The sequence below is a fragment of the Athene cunicularia genome (assembly GCF_003259725.1).
Source record: "Athene cunicularia isolate RWA chromosome 1 unlocalized genomic scaffold, athCun1 chr1_part2, whole genome shotgun sequence".
Classification (NCBI taxonomy): Eukaryota; Metazoa; Chordata; class Aves; order Strigiformes; family Strigidae; genus Athene; species Athene cunicularia.
Window position 1 is genome coordinate 45,142,515 of NW_020799092.1, and position 21,070 is coordinate 45,163,584.

At 40.8% G+C, this 21,070-nt stretch overlaps 1 protein-coding gene across 17 annotated transcripts in view; it reads left to right on the top strand.

Annotated features, from left to right (window-relative positions):
* GRIP1 (glutamate receptor interacting protein 1) overlaps positions 1-21,070 on the top strand; it is a 235,284-nt gene that overhangs the window by 172,234 nt on the left and 41,980 nt on the right. For 13 of the 17 annotated variants that reach the window (XR_003397644.1, XR_003397643.1, XM_026841100.1 and 10 more), the window contains 4 exons: positions 7,422-7,569; positions 9,179-9,348; positions 12,843-12,998; positions 13,676-13,828. Coding sequence is in view for 15 of the 17 variants with exons in the window: in XM_026841100.1 (XP_026696901.1) it covers positions 7,422-7,569; positions 9,179-9,348; positions 12,843-12,998; positions 13,676-13,828 (627 nt within the window). In the remaining 2 variants the exon portion in view is untranslated. Of the gene's footprint in view, positions 1-7,421; positions 7,570-9,178; positions 9,349-12,842; positions 12,999-13,672; positions 13,829-21,070 lie in introns of all 17 variants that reach the window. The other 4 variants (XM_026841104.1, XM_026841116.1, XM_026841105.1 and 1 more) reach the window with 3 other exon arrangements.

The following is a 21,070-nucleotide window of genomic DNA, read 5'->3' on the forward strand; positions in this document are numbered from 1 at the left end:
TAGGTGGCACATTCATTCAGAGAATAATGTCTCCATTTTCCATTCTGAGGTTGAGAGGTCCCTCTGATTTCACTATAAGTCATTCTGCTGGCATCCTCTTGAAATTATTCCTATTTTTCATTTTTGAAATCTGATTATTCTAAAGGTGAGAGGGTGTAAGATGCCATTGGTGGCTTTTTTCCTTAACAGTAATTTCCTGCTTTTCTGTGGACTCTGTGAGCTTTCTTTCAATTAGTAGCCAAGCAGCTACAGTGCTGTGCTGTCATTGGCAATAAGGAAAAGACAGTACTTTATATTTTTTTACTACTGTTTTGGACCCTTTAATTCTAGCTGAACAGGATAAAATTAGAAAAAACTGTTGCTCACTCTACAGCCTGCCTGAAACACACAGATACTCTATAATCAAGGGAACACTAGGAGCACTGTGGTGGTTTAGGCCCTACTGGGACCAGAGACCACGTTGCCGTTGTCCCTCCTCCACCCTTGAGCCGGACAGGCTGGAAGTGATGCACAAACCCCAGGGTTGAAATAAGGAGAAATTTAATGCAGCAATGTAATAAATAACAATCTGAACAACAACAATAGCAATAATAACAACAATTAGCAGTAATAACAATAAACAAGACAAAAGATATACAGAGATATACCGCAACGGACACAGCCAGCCTGCCGCATGCGCTTCCCCTAACCAAAGCCACAAAGGAAAGCTTCCCAGCTCTAACGCTATCAGCATGGTATGAATAACCCAGTTGGACATCCTTTCCCCCTGCTGGGGAAACTTAACCCTATCCTAGCTGAACCAGAACAGAGCACACATATCTTATGACATGTTATAAGTTGGGCCTTGGAGAGTGCCACTGATCCTTTGAACAAGAACAATATTTAATTTTTAAATAGTTGCTATATTATTAAAGAAACGACCATCCTCACTGACCAAATATTGCTTGCAATATGTAATGCCAACTTACTCTGTTCCAAAATATATTTTAGGGTAAAGCCTCACATGTCATTAAACTTATTAATATTTTTTGTGTTCTAGCTCTCAGGGGAGAATTAGAAACAGTCAGTGACTTTTAGCTTTTCAGAAATCATTATCAGAGCTTGCTAGCTGGCATTGATTCTAGTTTTCCCATAAGATCTGAGATGAAAAAAGGTTACTCTGATAAATGAAGCATGAACAAAGCCAGGGTGCAAACACTGTGCAGTATTAGTAGACCAGAATACCAGACCAGTACTGTGCATCGGTGCCCTGTGTGTGTTTCACGACCTTTACAGTCACAAAAGTATGAGGAATCAAATAATACTGCTCTGAGTGACTGAGAATGGTGCAACCCAGCTGTAGGGCATCTTGAATGTTGTTCCTGTCCCCTTCAGACACTGCAGAAGTCTTGTTCCTGCCTTTCTTCCTTGCTGCTAATTTGCCTCTCAAAATCATTGACCCATGATCCCAATCTCAATTTCTTAATTAGATCATCTTAAAAAATATGTAATTAATATTCCCTTCTTTACAAAATGGAGATTAGGGATTTGTTGAGATCAGACTATCTTTGGAGTACAAGGAAAGGATATTACATAAATGAGCAGCCTGCCACCCCAGAAGGTTTACTATCTAAATAACCATCAGTCAGCTCTGTGTGGGTAAGGGAGACTTAGCCAGTCACCTAGTTGGTGTTAAATGTGAGTGAATGAAAATATCCCTACAAAGGAAATCCAAAATGTTAACAAAATAGCCTAAGGAATATTTTAGGATGTGGCCAAAAACCAGTGCCAAAAGTGGGTTTTTTCATCTCTGTGCATCTATGAGCTGGTGAACTACAAGCCTGGAGAAAGAAGGAAGGTGTTAGCGGAGAGAAGCACAGGGGAAGGAGAAAGGTGGAGAACAACTTCCCTACACTCAGCAAATCTTTCTCTTGCACAGTAAACTAACTAGCCATTCCTCGTTTTGGCTCTTGTTTTGCTGAAGGCCGTGGAAAAGGCAGACCGTTGGAGGAGGTTGACCACCTATCACTAGGGCAGTCTCAGGGAAACATGAGAAGGGAAACAGCGGGGTCACAGTACAGTAGACGATTATGAGTCTCACTATCGCAGATAGCGATACAATCTTACCACTGGACTGTGAGGAGTCAGGAAAACTTTAGGTGTATCAGTCTTGCAGAGCGTTTTAATGGACACAGTGTTCTTTCTGGGTTGGTGTTCATTTAATAAAAAAAAAAAAAAAAGTCCTTAAGAATACAATAAGCAAACCACATGGAGGATGACAAGATTCATTAAGTGCAATTTAAGATACTGTTTGATAGTAACAAATAGTCTGTCAGTTAATGAAAAAAGTGGATGTGAATGCACACAGAATCTCTGAGTGCTTTTATCTTGCTTCACTGTCAGCTGTAAAGTGCTGTATAGTCTGTATGGAGAGTGTCACTGCTAAAGCCATAGGTTTTAGAAACAGAATTCATCCAGTCTGTTGGAAGTTCTGCCAGTTCTTTAGGTTGGATACCTGGGCTCAGATTTGTTCAATTGGCCATGGATTTTAAGTGCCTTGTGAGAAATAGATCGACTCTGATTTTTGCATTTCATCAATCTAGCTTTGCAAAGGAATGGCATACAGTCAAAGCTGTCCTGGTGATAAACCTATGGTATGTCTGACACCTGAAATTTTGAGCCATTCATGGGGAAAAAAAATGTTTTAATATTTCAACTCCTGCTACTTCCTACAGAAAATAGGGGTGCTAATCCCTAAAGTGCTGATTCTGAATGGACTGACACAACTGTGCCCGCTGCACATTCCCCACCATTGGTTATTCTGTAAAATACCCCGAGGTACAGCAAATGAAGGCCCAGATCTGGCACAGAATGGGATGACATCAGTCCCATTCTGTGCCTTACACACTAGACTGACCACTGCAGTTTCAAAGTACCTTCCACTTGTGCACTGAGTGCTCACGGTCAGTTGTCTCAACCTTCCTAGAGCTAGAGGCGGCTGTAATAGTGTTTTGCATTAGACCCTTTCTGTAACTCATGCTGGGTAATGTATGTAAAAACATACCTCCCCTACATTCTGTTGTATTTTTGTGAAAGAAAGCAAGTTCAAGGAAATGGCTGTGTGTTTCTGCACATAAGGACTTGTGAGGGTCCTTATATGTGAGTTTACTCAACAGGTTCCTTGGGGAACAACCAATTGGCTGTCCCATGCACATCAGAGCTGTAGCATGTATGATTGCTGAGCAGGTGCTGGAAAAGAATCATTGATTTTTGTGAATGAAAAAGAGCACAGAGAGAGCAGAGGAAAGCAAATGTAAAGTGTAGGGCATTTGGGTGTCATGGGGGGATTCAAACTGATTTCTCCAAATGGATTTGCTGTAAATTTGCCAATGTTTTGCTGTTAAAGGAGAGAGTGTCAGAGATTTCAGGTTTTTTCTATTTCCACAGCAGTCTTCCTTATTCACTGAAATACACCTCTGTGTTCCACCCAGCTACTGGTCCAGTCTTTCTGTATTTTTTTTTTTTTTTATTTTCAGTCAGAGAATCACAACAAAAGAGAAGGCTATATGAACCTGCTATACACTATTTCAAGGTGAAAAAATCATTAGCCTGTGGAAACCTAATGGGGAAAAAGCTTAGCAACAGAAAAATTAGTGTGAGATAGTAAGGTATCCACTTGTTTGTCACTCACATCATTGCTAGAAGATACAGCAGCATCCAGGCAAGATCAATAGCAGTCTTGTGGAGCTGTGTCTTTCAACTGGTTCAGCTGCCTGTTTAACATTCCTCTTTGTCTGTCTCTTCCAAGCTGCTCAAAAAATTATCTGTACCTCGTGTTACTGTGACTTCATAAAAAAAAAAAAAAGCACCCAAAACCTTCCAGTTAGAGAAGTGAGAAGCTGCAGAGCACAGGTAGTAACAACAGTGTTCCTACAGGAATGTGCTAACAGTATAGCAGTACTCCCCAGCTTGAAGTACAAGAAGTCTTTGGGAAGAAAAAAAAACTTTAAAAAAAAGCACCATAGACTAATACAGTTTGACCTGTGGATTTGGTGTCAATATTGATTGCAAGCTATGACTGAAACTTTTCCCATCTTAGGGTATTTAGAAATATTGTTTCACATGTAGATTCTCTGCTGCCTAATACAAGCAGCTCACTTTTTGGCTGGCCCTACTGTGGGACTCCTAAAGAGGTTTTCTGTCCTCCACCACCCATCAGTTGTTGAACTGGATTCAACAAACCATGAGGATAGGCAAGAATTATCAGGTACATATATTTACAAGTATGTAAACAAATGCATGTAATGTGATCACTTAGTCTTTATTTCCACTGGAAATTCTGATAAAAACTAGGGTTTTTTCAACTTTAAAAAATCATTTGTGATTTTCTTTTGAGGTGAGGGAGAGTGGTGACACTGCTTATTTTATCCAAGTTTTTATATATCATATAGTACATTTACGTATTGTAAAAGTATATTCAAAATAAAACCCCTTGTTGCCAGTGTTTTAAGCTGTTGAATAAAAAAAGTATGCTGCTATCTATCCGAAGAAATGTATTAGCGTGCAGAAAGCAATGCTGCTTCCTCTGGGAGGTTTTAATCAAGCCTCTTATACTGATTGAGATGCAGTGCTCAAAAGTAAGAAAAATGATTAACAGAATCAGAAATCAGAGCATTTTTCACACAAACATTCATCAGTATATCTTATGTAATTACATAGCCAATAAATCAACATAGTGTTTAAGTGCTTCGGTCACGGTGTAAATATCTTAATGACTGAAACATCTTCACACATGAATAATTTACACCTGTATGATTCATTTTTCATATCCATGCTTTACTTCAACCTGATAAACTAATCCTTCTCTGTCAGGGAGTGTGTGCTTGATTATTGCCTTCAGATCTTTCTTCCTTGTGTTTATTTTCCACAGTTAGACACACTCCATCTCTTCTGATTCCTCTAATGTAGTATATCTTATTTATTCATCCTGTCTGCCTTGGTTTGCTTTCCCTGTGCATTTCAACAGGCACCTGGGAAATAATGCTAGGGCATAAGCTGATCATGCGTTTCTCTAGCAATTCTGGAGCAGCATCTTGAAAGATTTACTCATTCTCAACAGACATTTGCATTTAGTTTCCTTTCCTCTCCTCTCCTCAAGGCAATCATTACAGAAAGAGCTTGGAAAAGGCCAATAACAATTTGAGCTTTGCCTTTTTCTGGATCGATGCGAGTTCAAACCTTTGTCACGGTACTGATTGTCACGGTACTGATGACAGACATTGTTTGAGTCTTCTTCCCATACGTTTGTAAATGCGAGCTTGTTTGTAGCTCTAGAAACTACTGGAATATTCAAGAAGAAAATAATTGTTTCTCAGCACAGGAACGGGAAATGGGAATTCTTAAATTCTGCTCTGTGCATTTATTTGGCTGTACACAAGTCACTGCGTGCATCCTGCCTTACTTAGACCCTTAACCAAGGCACCTAAACCAGGAATTTGATTGTGTAACCTCCTTTTTTAGTTACTAGAGAAAAACAGGTAGCTGCTGAGTGCAGTTCATCCAACTTTAAAGCTATTTACTGCCCAAAGCTCCAGGCAGGAATGCTACTGAGTGGACTCTTCTTCTGGATCACAATTTAAAGTTAGGTTCAAATTTGTGGAACAGATTATTTTGACAGCGCTTGTGGAAGTTCAGTCCCAGTTGGGCAGAAAAACAAGTTGCTCAGATTTAATGGGCATTTTCAACAATACTAAATCTCCCCTTCAAACTGTCAGGTTTCTAACTGGAAAAAAGGCAACAGGAATATAACAATTATTTCAAGTCATGGGGGAAGGAGGAGTTCTGTAATAATTAACTGATGCTTTACTGGTCATGTACATTAACCTATCCAAGCACCTTTTTTCACTCCATTTCTATATCCAGTTTACTTGTGTTGCACTCTAACTAGCACCTTAGCTGAGTGTTAATTAATGAAGCTCTCATTCGGTTTCTTCTATCTTCATATAGCTTGTTAGTTTTGTGCTGTAGTACACTGATTCACAGTCTTTCTCTTCTGTGTCAGAATTACATTTTTGGACTGATTTTCTAGATTTAAGACTGAATGGAATATCTTGTATCTGTCTTCTCCTCCATACTCTGAAGCCCAGCTGCAGTTCTTTTAAAGCTTCAATCTCAGGGACTTCTGAGAGACTATCACAGTTGAATGTTTTCTTAGTATTCTTACAGCAGGCTCCAGTACTCTGTGAATACAAATTTCTCCTGTTTGCTAGCAAGACATTTGGTAACTTTACTCCAGCATAAGTCTTTGTTTATTCATTTTTTCCTTATTCTGATTGTAAGCATCTCCAAAGGCTTCTGGTATCACTTTCTTTGTCTCAGTCTTTTTATGTCCTTAAAGAACACCTTCACTTACTCTGTCTTACTCCACTGAGATCAGCTGTTGATCGATGGGTATCGGTTAGTAGGAGTTCTCAGGCAGTCTCCAGAATGTACTTCATCCTTATCACTGCCTGCTGTGTTTTGGCATTTAGGACACAGCCTGCTGTCTTTCTTCTTTGCTCTGTCTAGCATTTGTCTCTCTTGGGCATAGTTCCTCACCACAGTCATCAATCATGACTGTGACTGCCTCCTGTTTTTCTGCTTTCTTTTTTCAGTGTTGGTCATTTACTATCTGTGCCCTGTTGCAAGGTGTTACTTTATCCAGTGATGGGATATTACAAGAAATTTGTGAACCTCCTCATAGAATCATAGAATGGTTTGGGTGGAAAGGGACCTCAAAGATCATCTTGTTCCAACCCCCTTGCCATGGGCAGGGACACCTTCCGCTACATCAGGTTGCTCCTCACATGCATTTTGGTTTAAATCCTACTATTTCTAGCTGTCGTGCCTTCTGCAGTTTCACCATTTTCTCCTACATTGTCCTTTCTTTTTGTGAGACATTTCTGATAGACCCTTTCTTCACCTTCTTCATTTGATTATTACAGCTGTTCTCCACAGACCTTCCGCTTCTTTTCTGAAAATTAATTTAGCATCTTTCTCTAACCTGTTCAACTATTTGTTTTTTTAGATAGTTTTCTCCTTTTTTTAATTAATTCTTTCTTCAGCATGCCTGTTTTAAATTCCAGGTAATTTTTAGCTTCAGTTGTTCAAGAGAGTGATCCGCTAACACATCCTGATTCCCTAACCTGGTCCACCTCTGATTCTGACACACTTGGAAGCTGATAGACATCCCAGATTCACAAACCTCCTATTGCTTTTATAATTCTCAACATTAAGTGCTGATTCTTGACACCTAAACTGATGCTATTCCAGAATTTCTTTAAGTGGCATGTTGTCTGGTTAGAGAAATAGAATAGCCATGGAGATTTTATGTGGGAAAATAGGAAAATGGCCTAAGTACCACATTGGTATAATACTGATCTTTCGTTCTCTAATTTCAACAGATTCAGTAGCAACAGCGTCTGGGCCACTACTAGTTGAAGTTGCCAAAACTCCAGGTGCTGCTCTTGGGGTTGCACTAACTACCTCGATGTGCTGCAACAAACAGGTCATTGTCATAGACAAAATCAAATCTGCGAGTATTGCAGACAGGTGAGTGTGACAGAGGGCTGACACTGCAGGTCCATACATCCATTTTATTTCTGCTTTTGTTTGGTTTGGTTTTAAAGAAACCCTTCCCTTTTTTGGTAAAATTGACTGAACCAGATGCTCCCGAGGTTGTAGGTCTTAAAATTAGCACTTTGACAGATCATTGTTCCATACTGTCAATTTTAAGTCTTTCAGGACACCATTTACTCTAGCTCATTCATGTAGTATACAATGACATAAGCCAGCCCCCATGTAATATGTAACTGTCTGCTTGCACTATGCAACACAGGAGTTTTTAGAGATCTGCTCTGACTACTAAATGTAATGCTGTGCAGAAATTAGTATTTAAAAAAATAAATAACCCACTAGAATTCTTAAAGTAAGCCCACAACATGGAACAGCTGTCAAGGGATTAAATTTTGAGTCTTTGCAACCTTGAAGTGTTCTTTTAGAATATATCACTCATTCTTGTGGCACAGTGATATGGAACTTCTTATGTCTGTATTTTTTTATTGACATTTAAGAATACAACTGAGGTATTAGGAAGACTGGCTTCTGTATTTTGAAGTTATTTTGCTGTAATTTTTCCACTTCATTTAAACCTTTAAATAAAACCATTTAAACCATTAAAAAAAATATATATATTTTTCCCCAGTGGTCTAAACATCTGTAACAGAGCTGTGGGATCTTTACTGGAGTGTGTGCGTGTGTGTGTTTGTGTGTATGTGTTTATACATATACAGTATATTTCTATATACATATTTCTATCTAAAAACTCCTTAAATGTTATGTTTCAGCAGCAAATTCCTCCTGCATGTCCCCAGTCACCCTACCTTGTAACTCCTCCTTGACAACGGTGCTTTTGGTAGCACCCACTTGTAGCAGTGAGTCTACAGCTCCTCTGTGGGCTTTTCCCTACAGTAGAAACTTTGAGAGTGACGGCCATTGATCCAGGGGTGTTCTCCAGTTCAATGGTGCAGGATGCTTTAATTTTCTCCCTCTGTTTTTTCCCATTTCGCAGGGGGTAACCAATTAAAGGAGCTGTCCACTTGACTGGTACGTCGGGATGCTGACTGCTGTGTTTGCATTTCTCAACTCATCCAGTAGCCAGTCTCTTGAGTGCAGCAAGATTTAGCAGATAGCCCCCTCCCCACCCCACTCCTCAAGTCACCATGCCAGCCCTGGTTTCATTATTTGTTTGACTACTGCATAATTTCATCATCATTTACAGCTTTTGTACTAATAAATGTTTGAACTATAACTCAAAAAATGATGAACTGGGTGCTTGTGTGAGGGATATGTGACCAAGTTATTTGAGTGTTCTTAAGCTCTTCTCATTTTATTCTGCTGCCATTCACACATATTTTTATAGTCAGCTACCCCATTCCAGTTCTGTGAGTGATGTCTTGGCATATACTGTATTAACTGAATTGTTTTTAAGGTTTGTACTAATAGATATAAAGTTTGACCAGTGACAATGCCTACAAAGCACAAATCTCTCTTGAAAAAAAGAACACGTTCATAGTTGTCATGACCAGTCTGAAGGCAGTGAAACTCATTTTCCAAGCAAAGAGCATACCTGATCATACTGAGTTTTTCCCCTTTTATGTAGATGTGGTGCATTACATGTAGGAGACCATATTCTGTCCATTGACGGCACCAGCATGGAGTACTGTACACTGGCAGAAGCAACACAATTTTTGGCTAATGCGGCGGATAATGTCAGACTTGAGATCCTTCCTCACCACCAGACACGTCTAGCACTAAAAGGCCCGGAGCACGGTAAGAGGATCTGTAGCACCAAATACCCTTTCCTTTTTCTGTCTTTTCCTTTGACTGCCCTTCCCGAATGGCCAAGAAACCTATTGCGGTAGTTATGTCTGTAAATGTTGTTTCAGCTCCTCAGGTTATGGTTATGTTTTTGCAGTTTCTGAGAAGCTCTGTGTTTTCTTGGCCTTAATGTACCCTCTGAGATTCCTATGGATAGAGAGGGAAATGTTTTACTGACAAATGGCTCTGCACACTTGTCTATGTACATAAAGACACCTGTTGACTCTACTGTTGCAATCACTGGGAGTTTTGAGGCCTAGAAATATCAGTTCTTGGACATCTAAGATCCAAGATGTCCTTGGATAAGCAGTGCTCTACTCAGTTTGTCAGAGTGGTGAGTATTGAACACATGGCTGAGGAGACACTAGTTTCTTCTAGACCAGGGTGGACAAAAAGTAATCCTTGTTGATACCATGTTCTTACATTATTCATCTGCACCTCTTTCCCCTTTCTAATTAAGCCAATTAGAGGGGTGAGGGATCAGGGAGTGATACTGCAGAAGCAGAATGAGCTGGAGACCAAATCATGCAATGTATTTCCATTCTTTTCAGTTATGACAGTACGTTGCAAACAGATCTTTCTCTTTTTTTGAAGTGATGTCACACAGTCAATTTCTGGCTGGTTAAAAAACCTTTGAAGAGTGTTGCTTTTAGGAAGATGCGTACCAGGGCCAAAGATTTGTGTAGATGATTGTATTACTTGAAGCAGTTTGTTTCTTAACCAACATTTAAAACACATTGATGCTGTTAATGTGCTAGTAACCTTGACCCAGTGTAGATACTTAGAAAAAGCAGTGCTCTTGCTGTGCCAGACTTAAGAACTGGCCATTATGAAATCATATCAGGCAGATCTGCAAAAGCTACATAAGAGCATCTTTTGGGGAGAAATCTCCCTAAGGTAATAAAATTGCTTTCTTAAGTAAGGCAGAATAACTAGGATATTTACAGCCTTTCCCAGCCTCTCACCAGGTGGTGCTACTCCAATATCACAACCAATTCAAAATGTAACATGCTTTATGGAAGCAAGTACCCTCTTGGAAACAACCTTTCATCAGGTGTGGTATGGGCTAGATGTTGCAGAGTTTGAAAAGCTCCCTTTATGTGTCTGGGATAAGCTGAGTCATTAGGGCTGTATCTGTTGAGCTCAGTTGTTGGTCTTATGGGAACACGTTAGGAATTTAAGATGGGTAGGAAAGTCAGTATATAAAATAAATTGAAATTTTAGCCCTAAAATAAAATGGAGAGCACTATAAAAGATCAGATTTTTTTCTTGGGGTTTTTTTTTCCTTTATACTGTGCTGCTAACATTCATTTCTCTTGCTGCTCCATTAGTTTTATGTTCACTGTACACAGCCCTGGGTTGGAATAGCTCAAATTACTGCTAAATTACTACAGTTACACAGAATAGGATTTTCTTTTACAGAACTTTTGCTGAATTGGGATTATCCTTCTACAAGCTGAGCAAACTAAATTTGTGTACCTTCCCACTTTGTAGGACATTTTTATCTCTGCTCTTAGCGTGAATATCAAACATTTTAAAAAAATCAAAGACTACCAGATAATTTCCTGCTGGAAGCAGTCTTTTTAATTAAACAAGGCTCACAGCAACTTGAAAATGAAAATCCACCTGCCCACGTTGTTCTTATCAGATTTAAATTTTTACACCATAGTTAAAATTTTGAAATCTTGCTATCTGTGCACATAATCAAAGAGACAGTTTCATCTGAAGAGATATGATAAGTCTGTAAGATACATATGGCCATATCAGGCTACTGCCGCTGTTTCTGGGACTTTTCCGGCTGACGTGAGATTTTCCAAAGTCTCTGAGATCACAAGCAATGATGCCAGTGGGTGAGGTACCCCAAGACATAGGCTGGCTGGTGGTGCTGAGCTCTCCTCCTGGTGTTGGCATCACACGACACCCTCACCTTTGTTATCTTTTGAGGGAGGAAAAATAAAAAATAAAAAAAATCTTTTGATTCAAACATATGTCAGGGCACAGCGGGGGTGCTTAGGGAGGGACACAGGTCCGGGACATCCCAGTCAAGGGCACAGGGGCAGACCTCGCAGTGCCATGGCCTCCAGAGTCCCAACCACCCCATAAGGCGGGGGGACATGGTGGGCCCCTCTGCTCTCCTTTTTCTCTCCCTTCCCTGGTGTGTGCTGCTGTAGTGACAGGCATTGCTTTTGAGTCAGAGGAAGGTTAATATGTTCAGACAATTAGCAGATCATTACTCATGTAATCTGAAATGAAACAAAATGATAGCTTTTCTTGAAGCACTGTGCAGTGTTTGCTGCAGTGACTACCCTTCTCCCCCTTATTTTGCCTCATGGAGTAAGATGTGAACACAAGGTGTTGGTCCAGCCTAAACAGTCCAGATTTTTGGCTACTGCTAAAGTCCAGCATGGGCTCATATGTGTCTGCAGACATTATATCAGGTAGCAAAGAGACACAGGTAATGCAGCTCATGGGCCAAGGACTGTAACTTACGGTGCATAGTAGGAGCAAATCCCTCAGTGTTTTTAAGACAAAAATTCAGGAATAGTTTCCAGTTTGAAGTGTTCCTCTATGGTTCAGCAGGGACATGTCTACGCTGAAGTTAATGATGAATAGACTGTATTTAATGAAGGGTGACTTCAATAATTTTCCTTTAATATTTAACACATCAACTGAAATGCTTCCTGCTCTCTTGGTAAATACTGGCCTTCACTTTTGGCATATCCCAGACTCTCCATCGGTAGAATCAGCAATCAAATGCAGTCTCAAATTTAATCCAGAAAAGGATCATTTTAATGTTTTGAAGATCAAGGGGTTTTTTTTAAAAAAAATTAAATTGCACATCCAACTAATCAGTAAGAGCTCTTTCCTTTATTAACCAGTCTTCAGGATAGTTTTTCTGCTGCTGGCCCAGGGTAGTGGTTTACTGCACTGAATAGCATAATGCCAACAATAGATGGTTGGCAAAATTAAAATGTCAGTGCAGTAAATTGAAATGACTGGCAAGTAAACATCTCCATTCTAGGCAGTGCTATGTATAGTATCTGGTTGGTCTTTTTAATGTAGGTGAATGCAAGCAGAGACTTACTAAGCTTCAGTCAGTGGTCATATTTAATACCTTAGTATTTTCTAAGGAAGTTTGCAATCTTGGCTCCTAAAGCCAGAATGAGATTAGAAGTTGATTCAGTACTAATCTTTTTAAAAACAAATACATGAAAACAGAAAAACCCAATCTTCTGATTGGCATTTATTCTGAGAAAAAATATTATTTCTGTCCTCAAGCTAGCATCCCCTGGTAAGAAGACAAGACCAGGTTATTTATTTAATTTTTTAATTTTATCTTATTTTCCTTTTTGGATTTTTTTTTTTTGTTTGTGCAATTCAGTTACTTTTCCCTCTTCTCTGGTCCTTTTGTTTTCTGATTTTCCATCATCCCTTCATGCGGGCAGTGAAGGTTCAAAGAAGCAACAGGCAACTTACCTGGGATTCGTGTGCCAACAGCCACAGCAGCCTTCTCACCTACCACCATTATAACACCTACCACCCTGACCATTGCAGGATGCCAGCCTTGAAATTCCAGAAAGCGACTCCTCAAAAAAGCCTTCGTAATGTTCCATGCTTTTTCCTGCTGACATATTCTCTCCTCCTCTTCTTCCTTCTCCTCCCTCCCCTCTTCTTTCACTCATACTTTTCCCATTTCAGGCACTAAAACCTTTTCAGTTTTATGGATGCTACACTTTTTCATAGCCATGCCAAGGTTATTTCTGACATTTTACACCTTTTCCTTTCTGTAACAAGGCAAACAGGAAAAGGCTTGAAAATTCTGAATGAATCAGCTCTTCCACTATATGAGTAGACCATTAGATTTGAATAGTATATATAAAGCATGATTTTTGAATGCAAAGCATTACTTACAAATCTTTTGTCAGAAATTACCTACTACAAAAAGGCATTTATAAAATCAGTGTATTTGCATTGGTTCATGGATATGTGTCGAAAAATTTAATTGAACATGATTCGCCTAAAGTAAGCTGTATACTATGAATGTACTTTTTGTATCTCCAGTATCTTTGTTACCTTCCAGCAGGTATTTTCATGAAATGCTGGCTATACTTTTACCTAGGGTCACCTATGTGGTTTAATGTCTTTGTTATTGAAAATGCACAAACCATTCCTGTGCATCATACACATTGTTTGATTCATTGATAAGTTACAGGCATGTGCTGCACTCTTCTGTGAAGACTTGAGTGCTGTATGCCAAGTGTTTGATTTCTTACAGCAGCTTTGGTGTCTTCATCCTTCTCTCCTACCTCCATGAGCGCATACAGCCTGAGTTCCCTGAACATGGGGACCTTACCTCGCAGCCTCTACTCCACCAGCCCACGTGGGACAATGATGAGGCGGAGGATGAAAAAGAAGGACTTCAAAAGCTCCTGTAGGTGGTAATAGCATTTGCTCAAAATGTGCAGTGAATGGGTGGAGGAGGGGGAAGATACTGAAAAAAGGTACAAAGTACCTTAATTAATATATGTATTAGGCAGAAGAGAGCACAGTTGGATTTTCTGAGAGATGTAGGGAAACAGCGTAAAAATATTTGTCCAGTGCTAAAATGAGATGAGTAGAGGCCATGCAGCTTAGCTATCTCATCTGTAATATATAAAGCATGTTTTCTTCAGACAATTCTGGAAGAGTCTGTTATACCATTGCTGAAGTGATTTTCATATTTCTTATTCAATTCTTCCCGATTCTATCAGGGAATAAAATTGATTGCTCAATAGTCAAAACCAGATGGCTGGTAAGCTCAAACAACTTTATTTTTATGGAAAAAGAGCTTGCCACAGTACGTCCCTAGGTAGTTTTAATGTTTACATCTACACTATAACCTGTACAGTTGTTTTTGTGGGGAGGAGCAACAAATAACAGTGAAGACTAAATGGCTTTGTTTCTGACCACTCTCTGGGATTCAAAGCATGGATTTCCCATAAGTCAGTAATTTCCCAAGCCAGGGTGGGTGTATTTCAGGCTGTTTCACTCTGCGTATTGTTAAGTATTCACTGGGCTGGAGAGAGAGTATGGCTGTATCAGCACGTTGTTTCCCAGACTCCATGTAAGTGCCACCTCTCCTTATGGCTTGTCCATCTTCATATGATACTCAGCAGCTTAGTTCCTCCAGAGCAGGGAACTGAGAACTGCTCTGTAAATTGTCTGCTCCAGCTAATAATGTTCACAGGTGCACTCTGGAAAAACTGAGCTGCTGCACATTACAGTGCTGCTGCCCTGTATTAAAGATTTCCCATGGTCATAGCAAAATTAGAGCAACCAACAGCCTCCAACTAAAGTCAGTCACTATGGAGTTGTGAGTTTGAGAGAGGAACTGAGGTTTTACTTTCTTGCAGTTTTTTATTGCTTGTTCTTATTTCTTTCATAAAGCAAATATTTTTACATAAAATTTGCTTGTGAGTGCATTTTTTATTTTTAATCTGATCAGCCATTTTTTACAACTCATCTGTTGACATTAGCTTCTAATGCACTCTTTTGGGTTAGGGAGATAGTGTGTCCATCCATGCTATGGTATCAGCAGAGGTCCAGCTGTTAGGTGTTCTCACATGTATGTAAGAAACAGTAGTAATGTTACACTAATAGTAATTTATTTGAGTAGTACAATAATGCTGGATGCAAAAAATAGTTCTTCCATTGTGCTAAATTATAGCTGTTCCATCCATCAAAGGACTGTTAATCCTGAAAGCTAATCCTATTATGGATCTTGGAGACAGTTGTTACTTGTGTTGTTGTATCTTTCAGATATTTTTCCTTCAAGGAAGCCTTGTCCTGCAATTTGCTATCCTGCAAAGGCTGAGAACAAGGCCGGTGACATTAGGTTTAAGTGGGACAGTCACATAAGCACTGCAGCTCACCTGAAAGATGCCTCAAGTCAGAAGGCCCTGGGAATGACAGGCCGCTATGATTAAACAAATTTCTAACTAGGACGAATTAGGATGAGACTCTGTTGTGGGGTAATTTGTTAGGCATTTGCATTGTGAGGTCTGGATACAGAGCATTACGAAATATGTGGAATTGGCCCATCACTGGGTGACTCTGTGCCTCGCTACATGCAGGGACTACATCAGCAACCCTGAATCAGAGCTGGCCGTGGAGGAATTGGCTGGCCAGCCAGGCTTGCTTGCCCTTTCTGTGAGCTTGTTTTTTAGCCCGTGCAGAGTTCCTTACTCCTGTTACTAGACTTATACCCATACTTGTGACTGCAGTAACAGTCAACTTCAGAGGCCTGCACTGGTCTGAATGTTCTGCAAGTGAACGTGATAGGGAATGACTGGTCCTGTACCCTTCCACCATCCATCAACAGAACTTGGAAAACCTTACCCCTCTCCCTTTTTTGGGGACTGATGAGAACCAGGTAGCTTTGACTGCTGTCCTTTTCATAGAAAGGAATATCACACTCTCTTAATTTTAGTGGGATTTTTTTTTTTTTCTTTAATCCAGTTGGACCATTTGAGTGGTCTGTTAGTGAAACTTCTAATAATCTGTTAGGACATCATTTGGGAAGAAAAGGTGAAGGGTGCTATAAAGTTTACATTGCAAATTATTTAGGAAAACCTGCATAATGTAATGTGATCATGCCAAAATTCATCATGATATGTGATGGTATAGGAGTTTACAAGATTTTTCTGGCCATGATTTTGCAATCATTGCATTAGTTACGTGGATCTTTCCAGACATGTGGCTGTAAAAATTGAAGGCATGCCCTGCTGTCATGTGCTTTATTGTTTATGCCACTTGTTTTCAATTTTTATTCTTCCTCTGCTTTTTTTGCTTTTAAAGTCTGGAATTGTAGAAACACTTAGATTATTATTTGGTTAAAGTTTAAATCCTGAAGTATTTTGTAATAAGTCCATATTAGTACTTGAAAGTGAGACAATTTTATACCAATTTACATGATAGTTACCAGGACTGCCTATCTGGTAGAAATTAGAGAGTGTCTTGGATATGCGTGGGTACTATTTTCTCAGCACATCCAAGTTAGCTGCTACCAAGAGGAATAGTGAACATTTTGCAATTTCTCAAGGGTCAGAGTGGGAGACTGCAGGCATAGTAATCCATATATGTACCTTTAAATACATTGTGCTCTGCTTCTCATGTGTCTGCAGGAATAAAAGTAAGAAGTACATAATCTTCAAATTCAAGATTATTTACTTAACTGCAGACTATATAGTAAACCAGCCCCCAGGACTGTTGCTAAGAGTTGGACAAACACTATACAAGTATGCCAAACTGTACCCCTAGCAGCAGCAACCAGGATTCACTGGAACTACATATAGATCAATGCCCCCTTTTTAAATCAGTAAGGCTGCTTCCTCACCTGTAAAACTTTGAATCCATCAAGCAGCAAAAAACCCAGCAGTGTTTCTTGAGGCAATTATTGTTTAGTTACAAACCCCAACATCTCTGAATCATCAGTTTGGGTATCTCTGGCATGATAGCTATTGTTACATGATTTGGAAAGGGTATTTTCTTCTCTGCTTTTTTTGTTTCTGGTTTTTTTTTTTTCTTTGGGAATGGGAGGAATTCCTAATTGTCACTTTTAAGTGTCCACATCATCAAAATATTTATCAGGGTGAGTTCTAAATCCCAAAAATAGTAAATTTCCCAATGTGAATTAAGACCTTAGCTGTCCTAAAAGTTGAAATAAATGTTGTAAGACCTTTAGGCTCCTGGTAGTGTATTAGAAAAAGAGTAAGAAAGTTACAGTGTCAGCTAGATGCCTGCTGTATGGGGGAATGGACACATAAGTGATGGGAAACAAAGATGCAGCTAACAAGTAATTGTTGTATGACCTTAAAGAAAGGGAAAATTGAACTTTTCTTAGCTCGGATGTCCTAAATTTAGAATTTCAGAGGGTACATTAGGGGATCTAGTATTATATTAACTCTGAATGAATCTTAGTCATATTTTAGCCTTTGCAGCTCTGGGGGCTGAAGAAACCTATTTCTCACTCTTGTGGTTTGAACTCAGCCAGTAGCAAGTTGCCATGAAGCCAGTTGTTTACTCCCCCCACCCCACTCCCAAGGAAATAGGGGAGGGACAAAAGAAGTAGTTTGTAAAAGAAGAGATTTTTGCTCAGTAGGTGGAGCAGAAGGCTTTGGATATGGCAGGAGAATGTTGTGGGTCACCAATTGCAATAACAGGGTTATTTGACTGTGTGATTCATTGGCTACTTTCACCTAAAATCAACTCCCCTTGAGGCACACATTGGATTTCTCCGTCCTTCTGCATTACCCAAGTGCACCCAGGTCCTTGACCAAAAGTAATCCCATGCATGGGTTTACCTTTATCCAATGCAGGAATAACCCAGACTGTCTTCCCCAGCATATTTTTAATGTGCATGATGGGGGCTTTATCACCATCTACAGTATGTAGGAGGTTTGATTGAGCAGACAGATCAATCCTCTGGTATTGACCAACCAGGTGGCTTTTGCTAAATGCACGTCCCAGTGTTTGAAAGATCCACCACCCATTGCTCTCAGTGTAGTTTTTTAGGAACCCATTGTATCACTCAATTTTCCCAGAGGCTGGTGCATGGTAGGGAATGTGATATATCCACTCAATACAATGTTTTTTGGCCCAAGCGTCTATGAGGTTGTTTCAGAAATGTGTCCTGTTATCTGACTCAATACTTTCTGGCATGCCAAGATACCACAAGACTTTCTTCTCAAGGCCTAAACTGGTGTTCCAGGCAGTGGTATAGGACACGGCATAAGATTCCAACCATCCAGTGGCTGCTTCGACCATTGTAAGCAGATAGTGTTTGCCTTGCCAAGTTTGTGGAAGCTGATATAATCAATCTGCCAGGCCTCCCCATATTTATATTTTAACCATCATCCTCCATACCAAATGGGCTTTAACCATTTGGTTTGCTTGATCGTAGCACATGTCTCACATTCATGGATTACCTGTGCAATAACAATCACGGTTAAGTCCACCCCTCAGTCATGAGCCCATCTATATCTTGCATCTCTTCCCTGATGGCCTGAGGAATCATGGGCCCAGAAAGCCAGAAATTTTTCACCCTTATGTTGCCAGTCCAGATCCACTTGAGCCACCTTAATCTTAGCATCTTGATCCACCTGTTGGTTGTTCTGATGTTCTTCAGTGGCCTGGATCTTGGGTACATGAGCATCTACATGGTGTACTTTCACAACCAGATTCTCTACCCAAGCAGCAATATCTTGCCATAATTCAACAGCCCAGATGGGTTTGCCTCTGCGCTGCCAGTTGCTCCGTTTCCACTGATGTAACCACCCCCACAGCGCGTTTGCCACCATCCATGAGTCAGTAGAGAGGTAGAGCACTGGCCACCTTTCTTGCTCAGTGATATTCAAGGCCGGCTGGATGGCTTTCACCTCTGCAAACTGACTCGATTCACCTTCTCCTTCAGCAGCTTCTGCGATCCATTGTGTAGGGCTCCATACAGCTGCTTTCCACCTTTGATATTTCCCCACAATGTGACAGGACCTGTCGGTAAACAGGGCATATCGCTTCTCATTATCTAGTAGTTCATTATCTGGTGGGGCCTCTTCAGCACGCATTAGCTCTTCCTCTGGTGCCATTCCAAAATCTTTGCCTTCTGACCAGTTTGTAATCACTTTCAGTATTCTTGGACGGTTGCGGCTCCCTATTCGAGCCCATTGTGTAATTAATGCAACTCATTTACTCCACGTGGCATCGGTTGCATGGTGTGTAGAGGGGACACTCCCTTTGAGCATCCAGCCCAGCACTGGCAGTCGGGGAGCCAGGAGGAGCTGTGCTTCAATCCCCATCACCTCTGAAGCAGCTCAGACACCTTCATATGCTGCCAACATCTCCTTTTCGGTTGGAGTACAGCAGTCCTCAAATCTTCTGTATCCCAGACTCCAAAACCCAGGGGCCGACCCTGAGTCTCCCTGTGTTTTCTGACAGAGAGATAGGGCCATTCTTCCTAACTGCAATGTAGAGCACATTTTTACCATCTTGTCCTGTACCAACTGGCCCAAGAGCTACTGCATGAACTATTTCTTGTTTAATTTGTTCAAAAGCTTGTTGTTGCCCCAGGTGCCATATAAAATCATTCTTTTTTCAGGTCGCTTGATAGAGAGGGCTGACAATCTGACTTTGTACTTTGGTATGTGCAGTCTCCAGAAACCCACAACACCTAAGAAAGCTGGTGTTTCCTTTCTGTTAGTTGGTGGAGACGTAGCTGTTATTTTATTAATCACCTCCATTGGAATCTGACAATGGCAAAACTGAATCTCTTGTGCAGGTCCCTTGACCTTACCACACTTTATGGCAAAACTGGCTCTCAAAAGGATTTGGATTAATTTCTCCCCTTTCTCAAAATCTTCTGCAGTATTACCCCGTATAATGATGTCATCAGTGTACTGTAAGTGTTCTGCGGCTTCACCCTGTTCCAGTGCAGTCTGGATCAGTCCATGGCAAATGGTGGAGCTGTGTTTCCACCCCTGGGGCAGTCAATTCCAGGTGTATTGGACACCCCTCCAGGTAAAAGCAAACTGTGGCCTGCATTCTGCTGCCAGGGGGATGGGGAAAAATGCATTAGCAATATCATTCGTGGTGTACTACTTGGCTGCCTTCGACTCTAGTTCATTCGGAAGTTATGGCATGTCTGGCACAGCAGCACTCAGCAGTGGTGTGACTTCATTCAGGCCACGACAGTCCACTGTCGATCTCCACTCTCCATTAGACTTTCACACTGGTCATATGGGGCTGTTAAAAGGGGGAGCGCGTCTTTCTGATGACTCCTTGGCTCTCGAGTTGACCAGTCAGTTTATGGATAGGGATTACAGAGTCTTGATTGGTGCGATATTGCTGTCAGTGCACGGTTGTAGTGGCAATTGGTACCCGTTGTTCTTCAACCCTCAGCAGCCCCACAACAGAAGGATCCTCTGAGAGACCAGATAACACAGACAGCTGCCTAATTTCCTCTGTTTCCAAGGCAGCTATACCAAAAGCCCACCAATACCCTTTTGGGTCCTTAAAATACCCTCTCCTGAGATAATCTGTACCAAGAATACATGGAGTGTCTGGGCCAGACAAAGTGGGGTGTTTTCCCCACTCTTTTCCACTTAGGCTCATCTCGGCCTGCAATACAGTCAGCTGTGGAGACCCCCTGTCACTCCTGAAATACAGATGGGTTCTGCCCCTTTAAAATGTGATGGCATTAGGGTGCATTGAGCACCAGTGTCCACTAAAGCCTTACACTGCTGGGGGTCAGATGTGCCAGGACATCCAATCCACACAGGCCAATAAACTTGATTGTCCCTGTATTCTACCTGGCTGGAGGCAGGGCCCCTCTAATATTGGCCATAATACCCGCTAACGACAAATGGGTTAGTGTGGTGTGCATGGGTTTCAGCCACATCTTATTCACTCACTTCCTGTGAATACAAGTCAGAAGTTCTTCTCATAGGATCGTCGTTTCTGCTTAGCTTTGGCACTTGATTACTGGAAAATGGAGCAGCATTTCTCCTAAAAGAACTGCATTTTATACATGTTCTTCCTTCCAGCTCACATACCTGCTCTTCTAGGAGGTAGGTAGGTTTTCCATCCCATTGCTTCATGTCTTCTCCATAGTCACGCAGGCGATGCCACAGGTTCCCCTGTG